The 10,158-nt window shown below is 40.4% G+C and overlaps 1 protein-coding gene and 2 long non-coding RNA genes across 4 annotated transcripts in view; 1 reads left to right on the forward strand and 2 right to left on the reverse strand.

Moving 5' to 3' along the window:
* The window catches only part of LOC310761019, a 73,576-nt gene that overhangs the window by 28,661 nt on the left and 34,757 nt on the right, over positions 1-10,158 (reverse strand). The gene's annotated exons all lie outside the window — the stretch shown is intronic.
* Positions 44-3,494, forward strand: LOC310761772. Its single transcript, XR_014547710.1, has 2 exons — positions 44-98; positions 2,468-3,494. It is a non-coding gene; the product is annotated as an uncharacterized lncRNA (long non-coding RNA).
* Positions 3,213-9,712, reverse strand: HIKESHI (heat shock protein nuclear import factor hikeshi). 2 transcript variants are annotated; one of them, XM_083611915.1, is made up of 5 exons: positions 9,551-9,712; positions 7,583-7,820; positions 6,429-6,580; positions 3,928-4,046; positions 3,213-3,447 (listed from the first exon to the last, which is right to left on the reverse strand). In XM_083611915.1, the coding sequence occupies exons 1-5, from the start codon at positions 9,689-9,691 to the stop codon at positions 3,393-3,395; spliced, it is 705 nt and encodes a 234-aa protein (XP_083468041.1). In that variant the 5' UTR covers positions 9,692-9,712; the 3' UTR covers positions 3,213-3,392. The 2 variants fall into 2 exon arrangements, with proteins under 2 accessions (XP_083468041.1, XP_083468042.1); XM_083611916.1 differs by lacking the exon at positions 9,551-9,712 and adding an exon at positions 9,346-9,389.

Below are 10,158 nucleotides of genomic sequence, written 5' to 3' on the forward strand. Positions count from 1 at the left end.
CTCCGCCCCGGGCGGGAGCAGCAGCAGCAGCAGCAAATTAGGCACCAGGTCCTTGCAAGCTATGATGGTGCAACAGAATCACTAGTTGTTTTAGTACGGTACCATCTATTTTATTTTATTTTATTTTATCATAAAATTCATACACCGCTTGATGGTTGAAAAAAAAGGGGAAAACGCTCAGAGTGGTTCACAGAAAGATAAAAATTAAATGGAGAAAAATTCACGACCATACTTTTAAAATATGCAAAAGTTAAACAGATTAAAATTTCCTCAACTTTTTAAGCACCTGGGTAGGCAAGAATGTTTTTAGCAGGTCCCGAAAAGAGTACATGGAAGGTGCCTTGCTTGATTTCAATAGGCAGGGAGTTCCACAGACTCCTGGGAATCTCATTTTCCAGATCTTGCAATAGGATAACTTTTGTGTAGATTTAAGAACAAGAAGTATTTGACGCTCATATAGACTAAAATTGATTTTCAACGTAATTTCATGTCTACTATATTAGCCTTTTTGGCTTGCCCGACTCCACTGGTTTCTTCTTTCCAGTCATATCCATGTACTATGAATCACATGTATTTGTATTTTAAGTACGTTTTTAATAGACTGGATCAGTTGTTAAGGCTTAATATTTATATGAAAATAATACTCAAAGCAGCTTACAAATATTTTGATTTTACAAATGAAATGCATGTTTAAAAAGAAAAGAATCCATTGTTGCCAAGATGATTCCAGAGTAACAGAATTGGCAGCTCTTACTGAATTAACCTCTGCTGGTGTAAGGTATGGATACTTTTGAGTAACACTGTATTGCATCTATGAAAAAAAGTTACGTTATTAAGACCTGTGTATTCCTCAAATGTTCATAATACTACATCAGTATAAATAGGGCCACTTTAAAAATAAAACACGCTTGCCTATCTTTATTCACCCACGTATGTTTCCTCTATGAAGTGGGAGTGTCTGAAGTGGTAACAACACAAGATTTGTTTTTTTAAAAGAACACTTTATGGAAAATATTTGTTTTTCCTAACAGTGTACATACTGGATTAGGTAGAGAAAAAGGCAAAATGAATCCGACCACTGCATAGCTCTAGAAAGGCAAGAGAAACAAATTACACCCAGTTTGAAATCCTACATCAGAAATCACATCCTAACGTTATAAATAATATAAACCTGCCTTACGGCTGATGGTTATTTAATAATGAAATAAAGAAAAGGCATCGACAGCAATTTCTTCAGAAAATGAAGTATTGGACCCTGGTTTAAAATAAATGTTGGAAATAAAGTAGTAATAAAATAAATTCATTTTACTCAGTCCCTTTTGGCTAAACCATGAGAGCAAAAATAAGTCTTCTTCTTAAAGCAACAACACCCTATGACTGAAAGCATGGATTTGAGAGATGCCTTAAATATTTAATACAAGCACATATGTAAAGCCTGTAGGCAGTTGGAACTCCCAAGTAACACTCGGCATCTAAAAAAACATTTTAGGCAGACTTATCCACAGTAAAAAAAATATATAGATGGAAATGTGTGCAAAGCAAGCTAGGGAGGATAGCTGAGAAGTCCGACTGGAACAGAAACAATGCAAGAATGCAAGGTCCATGAGGTTTAGAATTGCCCAAGAAAGATGTTAAACTATTTTTGTATGCCACAACTGCTGCTTGAATTTTATTAGCGAACAAGTGGAAAACGCAAGAACTACCTACGGTGGAAGAATGACAGATGAAGATGATGGAGTTTTCAGAGCTAGCCGACCTAACCGGAAGAGTCTGCGACCAGAAGGAGGAGTAGTATCAGGAAGAATGGACAAAATTTAATGATTATTTAGTTAAATATGTAAAATTTAATTAATTGGAAATAGCTTGCAGATATTTAATTGGCTTAGGATCTTATATAAGTGATGAATAAAAATGTCTAATTTTAAAATTGAAGGATATAAGGATGTTAATGTTCAAGTGAAATTTCATAAGAACTTTGATTTGGAAAACCGTTAAAAGGAAGTGCATGGAAATTCAACCAAGGGGAAGCGAGGAAGTCACTTAACAATGTTAATAAGTGTAATTTTAATAAGGTTATGATCTATGTTTTTAATCTGTTTGTTTTGTTTATAATTTTGTGAAAATTAATAATTTTTTTATAAAAAAAGAAAAGAATGCAAGGTCCATGAATGAGAGGAAGTATCGGGTTAGTTGTTCTCAAGCCGCCGCCCCCCCCCAACTGCATGGGCCAGTTGTAAACTGGCGAGACAGATCACTTAAGCGACAATTCTGCCTGTTGCAGCAATCACACTGTGCTGTGCTAGATGCTGCATGGTTTTTAACTGCATTTTTATTGCTTCTTCTATTTCTTATATAATGTATTTTAAATACACCCTGTGGAAGATATACAAGAAACGAAAGAAGCAGTAGCACATTGGATTAAAAACCAAGATGGATCTTTAATGTGTCATCTGTCTTCTTCAACCAGAAATCCGCAGACACTCTGTGGACTACTGGAATGAAGGTCGTGGATCAGTGTTTAGCAACCCACTGGGTGACAGGTTCAGCAGGATCTGCAATGGCAACTCCTTGCAACAGCTATTTTGGCAACCCTACTTAAACAGGAAATTGTACCACTCTTCTCGCCAGACAACCTTGAAAAATAGAACCAAGATAGGCCACCAGTAGCTATGTGACCAGTTTCTCAGACAACTATGTTTGGATGAACTCTGGGCATAGGGAAGTTATTAGTTGTGAACCCCAGCAGGCAAATACATACAGACCAAGATATGTACAGAGTTCAGACACAATACACCAGGAGCTAATCATATCTACTGGATAGCTCAGTTGGCTAGAGCATGGTGCTGATAACAATGCAAAGGTTGCAGATTCGATCCCCGTATTGGAACGCTGTATATTTGGGTTAGATTATCCTCAGGGACCCTTCCAACCCTATGCTTGTATGAATTTGTGAACTGTTCTATCTGTAGTAAGACAGAATTACACTGGAAACCATTAACAGCGTATTTTCAAAGAGGTGCAGGCTTCAGACCAAGTTTGATTTACAATTTGATACGCACAACAGTGCCAGAACCTAAAGCGTTAAAGAACCACCAAACAAGGACCTATGTGCTCATTAATACGGTGGAAAGAGTTTTCCATACAATTCTTAATGAGGAGCTCCTGTTGTAGTTCCACATATTTAACTCTAAAGAAAGAAAAACGGCAATGACTGTTTTTTAGAGCTTTAATTTGTAACAAATGCCCCATAAATATTACAAAAGCTGCCCTCCCCCAATTCTGCTCAGACTTTTAATCGACCAATCCAGATTTATTTCGTAGGCTCCATCTTTTGCATCTTTTAAGTTGTGACCAGTTGCTATAGCGCGCATTAGCGAGAACTTGGCCCCAGATTATGTTTTCCAAAACAAAGGATTCTGAGTTAATCTTCTTTGGAAATTCTCGTACCTACAAGAAGAAAAAAGATAAGCACAAATAAAGTCACATAAAAGCCATCTCCTAGCTACTTTGCTGAGCTTTATGCAATCCTTCTCCTTTGCATGTACTGTAAAGGGAAGATCACCAGGATATTCACTCCAACACCACTGGATCTTAAACAATTATGCTGGGTGCAATGCAATTCCTTCAGGAGTCCTAATTTGTATTTATCACAAATAATTTCTAAAACATTGTGTCCGCTTTTTGTTAAATTCCTGGTCTTGATTGTCTGGAAGCATATCAGACTTGCTGCAGGTAACCAGGCTGAAGGGCTATTCACAAGCCTGATCTAAATGCATGAAATAGTTATACACAGTATAAATTCAACTACTGCTATACTAAAAAGGTAACACTTACAGTTAGGGATAATGTTACTACCGCACCATTAATTCAGTCCTACCAAGACCTTGTGTTGGTGAAGGCACAGTCCTCCCCCAGCAATCTCCTTACCATTTCAAAACTACATTTGCAGGAATAAAAGCTTCCGATGGGTTGGGTGTCATTTGGGCCTGGGTGACAGCGAAGGACGAAGCGAAGTTATAAAAATTGTCTAGCATCTTTTGAGTGAACTGAAATACACAACAACAAAAGCACTTTAAAAAAAAAAGGATGTACATAATCATTTCAGTCAATCCTAGCTAGGTGCTCTATTTTGGCATTTAAACAACTGTTTACCGATACGATCCAAATGAAAACATATTAATATATTATGAGGAGTGCATCTCGTTACTGTACAAGAGTAATCTGCTCATTTGACTCATGCTCCCTCAGCAAAGGCTTCAGGACAATAGGAGACTTGCTTCTGGACATGTCAGCAGGGAAACAAATGCAACCAGTTGCAAAAGCCAGGGAGGGGAGACAGCGCTTTGTGTTAATAACTTGTTCCTCCCTAAGAGAAGTTTTATGGAATATTTTATCATTGCAAGTTGTTTTTAGGTCTGCAAGCCACTTTGAGAAACACGAGTTGGGATGTTTCCTACAATATTTAATATTTTGTCACCTGATGGAAGCGTTTGTTTCGCCAAGCATTATAATGGAATTAATTTGATTGAGTGTTGGCCATTGCTTCTGTGTTTTATTATGTTCATTTAATTGTATACACAGTCACATTATTTTTCATGAGTTGGCAGTTTATTAACACTTGCATAAACAAAGAAATTGAAAGAGGAGCATTAGCTGGGAAGACAGATAACAGATGAATAGGTAACTCTCTGTTCCAAGGGTTTCTAGGGAGTTGTCTGTCAGTACACAGAGTTGCCAACCACAGTACTATAATGTTTTTGCAAACTGCCACCAGTTCACAAAGTCGTAAGAGAAAAGGTAAGTTTATGTGTTCATTTTAATCATCGTATTAGAAATTATAGCTTTTCTTCAGGGGTGGGGATCTCTGTATGGTCTAATTAGACCATCTAAGGATGGCCTAAGGACGCGGGTGGCGCTGGGGCCTAAACCACAGAGCCTAGGGCTTGCCGATCAGAAGGTCGACGGTTCGAATCCCCATGACGGGGTGAGCTCCCGTTGTTCAGTCCCTGCTCCTGCCAACGTAGCAGTTCGAAGGCACATCAAAGTGCAAGTAGATAAATAGGTACCGCTCCGGCGGGGAGGTAAACGCCGTTTCCGTGCGCTGCTCTGGTTCGCCAGAAGCGGCTTAGTCATGCTGGCCACATGACCCGGAAGCTGTATGCCGGCTCCCTCGGCCAGTAAAGCAAGATGAGCGTCGCAACCCCAGAGTCGTCTGGGACTGGGTCCCTTTACCTTTAAGGATGGCCAAATCTAAGGGTTTTTATTGTAAAAGCCAGAAATGTTTCTACTCTACTTGGTATCTTTTCCTAAAATTACTGATTACACATTGCAGGCTTATGTCCCACTTAATATAACACTCTGCTGAATTATTAACATGCCTTTAAAAAGCTATTTACTGTATAATCCTTTACTCAGGAGTAAATCTCACTGTGTTTAATGGGCTTAATCCCGAATTATTTTTTTTTATAATAATATATCAGTGACCTAGAAAATTATCTTAAATGGAAAGCTGTTTTGGGGGCAGGATCCCAGTTTTGAGCAATTCCTTGCAGTAGCTCTTCATGCCCCACATCTCAGGAGAGAGGTACCTTCTGACATTCCCAAAAGGGTTTTCAGGGACAGCTGCAAGGGAAAGGAAACTTTCCTTTTAAGGACTTCCCTTCCCTTATTATAGGATCCAGGCCAATAACCGCAGAAGAATTAGACAGATGGCCTTCTAAAAAATGTGCTTCTAAATTCTTTTAGAGAACCCTTTTCACACGGAGTCGACTGCCAAAGAACCGCCTGCATACCACAGAGCATTATGGGAAATTTTATGGGTGTAGAGTCAGTTAATGTTGGGATCACATGGAAGAGCAAACATGCTTGTTTTTTCCTGCTCTGGAGGGTAGGACTCAAACCAGTGTCTTCCAAATTACAAGAAGGGAGACTCCAACTAAACATCAGGAAAACCTTTCTGACAGGAAGAGCTGTTCAGCAGTGGAACAGACTCCCATGAGAGGTGGTGGACTCTCCTTCCTTGCAGGTTTTTAAGCAGAGGCTGGATGGCCATCTGCTATGAATGCTTTAGCCGAGATTCCTTGCATTGAAGGGTTGGACTGGATGACCCTTGGATCCCTTCCAACTCTAAGATTCTATGATTCACTATTATTGTGAAAATGGAGGCTCTGCTCCAACATTCTGTTAAAGCTACACATCTGCAAGCAAAGATCGGTACTGAGGATCAAGCTGTCTTTCAGGGAACATTATTGCTCTTTTCACTGAGGAACTCAGAAAACAGTTTGAAAGCTGCTGCTCTGACGAGTAAGGCAATTTTTGTTAATGCCTCACTTGTCTTCATGGCATTATGTCCCATGCTCTAAGACCCATTAATGAAGAGGCTATTCCGGCAGTAACTGCTGAAATCAAAATCGCTTGCTATTCATTACCTCTGTGAATGAATTGACTGATGACACAGCGGCACTTGCTACAGGAGTTTGCTGAGCCAAGAGTTCCAGCAGCTCCACAGAAATCCCAATCTGGGCTACAGATGGCGTTTGGGGGATATTCATAGCTCCAAACGGATGATGGCTACCTTTCCCTAAAAGAGACAACATCACAAGTGGTGTAATGCATCTGTCCTGACCTCAGTAGAAGCACAGTTCTGAAAACAGCTCAGATTTACATAAGACTTCTTAAACAAAGCATCTACCTCCGTCAACAAGAAACAGAGAACACAGCCCGACAACAGAAAAGCAGTGGCGTTTTAATGCTTCAAAATCATAGTCTCTACGGTACTGACATCAACGGCTAACTTAAGTCAATTCATTTCAGTTGGTCTACTCGGAGCATGCTGTATCCAACCAAGACATGCTCAGAGTATAAGAAGTGAAATGAATTAAGTTAGCCACTGATGTCAACACTGTAGTTCTACTTTTGAGTATCTTAGCTGCATAAAAAGGTTGCTTCAAGAAAGGACCCCTCTCTGGGAACAGAGGGCACACACCAGTTACCCCAAAGAAGACAACTAGGAGGACAGCTTGAAGCACAGTGAGTGATTCTGGGTTCTCTCTTCCTGCATCTTTCAGACCCAGAATACATGATTTTAGCGCCAGCTCTGGCAGAGTCACACAGAACAACTTTTGAGTAGGGTGAGGCAGCTTGGGTTAAGGAACTCCCCACACCCTACAGGCAAACGCTTACCTAGAAATAAAAACCAGTCATGAGCAAAGGCTGAAAGGTCAACAATACTGCCTCTACTCACTTCCACAGAATGTGAGATACAAACAAAGGGATTTTTATCTCTCTCTCTCTTCCCCTCCTGTCAGTTCTCCCCTTGAGGGCCTCAGCCAATGGCTCCCATGTATGAGCCAAGGCACAAACAAGGAACTTAGAGTCCATTTTGCTAATCACAACAGCTGGACAGAGAAGAAGGGGGTTCAAAAGTCCTTTGCCTGTGCCTCAGAGAAAAGAGGTGGGACTAACAGCTATGCTGTGGACCACAAGGGAAAGTGAAGGTTGAATTGCTGCTTCTGGCTACCAGTCACCTATCTCTACAGCAAACCCCTTCCCAGGCTTTAATGGTTACGTTCAATGTTCTTACCAGATTTCAGACTGGAAATTTTGAAGATGGCACTTGGTTTTTCATTTGTGACAAAGCCCAGGAGCTGCCACACTGCTATCCCATTTTCATCAGGGTAGCAGAAGTAGACAGATCCACCCATTCCCTCTGGGAAGGGAACGGTCCCCAGCATGAAGACCACCACGTGGTTGATGCTGTCATAGTCGGGCAAGTCAAACACAAACTTGTCTTCTGCCACCTGCTGTGCAACTGTTTGCACCTACAAAAGAAGAGCAGGGAATGAAGTAGGGATTTGAGCCTGTAGCGGAATTCAAACTCCCTCCAGGAAAAAAGAATGCATTGAAATGGAGACTGTGCAGAAAAAAAATGAAGCAGTATGCCAAACAACCCTTCTCCTATCTGTTCTTGCAGGTTAGGACCTCCTGCACATACCATCATAGCAGGAGGTCCATTATGCACAAGTTAGGAATTTCACCTTCCCGGTTATGACACCTACCCTTTGGAATTCCCTGTTAAACATTAGGCAAGGCACTGCCCCTGTTGGCTGTTTTGTCATCTACTGAAGAGCTTTCTTATTCAGCAAGCTTTTAAAGCACAGATCTTTTCCAACCTCCATCTGTACTGGAATTGTTTTAAAGATGTTTCAGTTGTTTTATTGCTTGTATTTATGCTGCCTAGGTTCCATTGAGAGTTGTCATTGCTTTTTATTTATTTGTTAAAAATACAATTTTAAATGGGGGAAAATATGCTGCCCGGTTAATTGGAAGCACATTTTTCATTGACCAAAATATTTTTACTTGGTTAATGCAATCCATTAAACACGGCAGGCCTAGTTTTGTACAAGTAGTTTTAATCTGTTTTAGTCCACTGCAGTTTTAAATTGCATATTTTAAATCACGGTCTTACTTCTTCTTTTTTAAGTGCTTTCATTGTTTTATCTCATTTGTTGACCACTGTTGAGGTTTTCCCCCTATGATCAAGTGGTATATAGTTTATACCACTATATATACTGCTTGAGTGTAGAGGGGGGAAACTTAAGATGTATACAAACACACAAATATTCCATAAAATTTATGTGTGTTGTGGGAAAGGGTATTATTGCTTTGATATTGTTCTGACCTTTACTATGCAATTTGTGGTTTTTATATTGTGTTTTGTTTGTGTGTGTTTTTGTGAATTGCCCTGAGATCTGCAGATGAAGGGCGGTATACAAATTGAATAAAAAAAGTAATGCACCGCTTGATTGTAATAATAATAGTAATTTGCTGCTTGATTGTATTTACATATCTCATAACATATATATATATATATATATATATATATATATATATATATATACTTTTCAAGTTTATACATTTCACTGATTTTACAATCGTTTCGACATTTCAAAAATTGACTTCCTTCCCCCTCTTTCTGTGGTTCCTTAAATTTATTTTTAATATCTTCTGCATATTCCCAAGGAACTTAATTTGTTCATTTATTCATCTCCTTTAAATATATACGCTTATAAAACTGCAGGTTTTTACGATAATCCTGCCAATGTTTTTATCTGTTTACAATTTATCTGTAAATATTCCGTGAACCATTTCCATTATTTTGTAAAAAGTTTGCGATCTTAATTTCTTATTCTTCTGGTAAGTTTTGCAATTTCTGCGTATTCCATGAGCTTTTGTATCTATTCTTCCTTTGCTGGGACTTCCTTCTTCTCATAGATCATAATATATATGGAAAAGAAACCTTAAAGCAGTACATTTAAATACATATATCGCCAGATATTTCCTCACCCACTTCCATGAGAAACGCCTGGCGCATCCCCCCTGGGCCTTACGAGTTACCAAGGGAACCAGGCGCCCGCATCCTCACCATAGAAACCCCAAGTGCCCTCCCGTTCCCATAGCAACCCCCTGTCCCCCCTCGTTTCCATAGAGACCCGGCAGCAAGGGGCCCCGCCCACTCCGGCCTGCGCTGCCGGCCGCGGGCGCCACTCACCAGCCTCCCCGCGACCAAGCAGCCAAACATGGCGGTGGCGGAGGCGGCTCCGCTCGGCAAGGCCGCTTCCTCGAAAGCCACGACCGGCCCAGGCGACCACCCCGGTGGCCCCTCCGTGCCACCCCGCCCGCCGAAGCTCATCCGGGGCAAACGGAAGGAAATGATTCGCATAGGGATAGGCGGGCATTCTTGCGTGTGTGTGTGGGATTTCAGGCATCCCGGCGGAGGACTACGTGTCCCAGCGCGCCGCGCGCGACGTCGCGTACGTTCGGAGAAGCGGAGGACGCTGGGAAATGTAGTCTTGCAAGGAATGAGGCAGCTCAGGGAAAGGACGGGCCTTGGTTCTTAACAGGAACTTCCTGCCTAAAATCGAATTATCTTCCCGCTTCAACAACTTCCCTGTGCCAAAACTTTTAATGTATTTTTAATCTTTGGTTGGAAGCCGCCCCGAGGGGCTGGGGAAACCCAGCCAGATGGGCGGGGTATAAATAACTTCTTCTTCTTCTTCTTCTTCTTCTTCTTCTTATTATTATTATTATTATTATTATTATTATTATCTTATTATTTTATTATTATTTTATTATTATTATTATTATTATTATTATTAT

This window comes from Podarcis filfolensis (genome assembly GCF_964270895.1).
Source record: "Podarcis filfolensis genome assembly, chromosome: 4".
NCBI lineage: Eukaryota > Metazoa > Chordata > Lepidosauria > Squamata > Lacertidae > Podarcis > Podarcis filfolensis.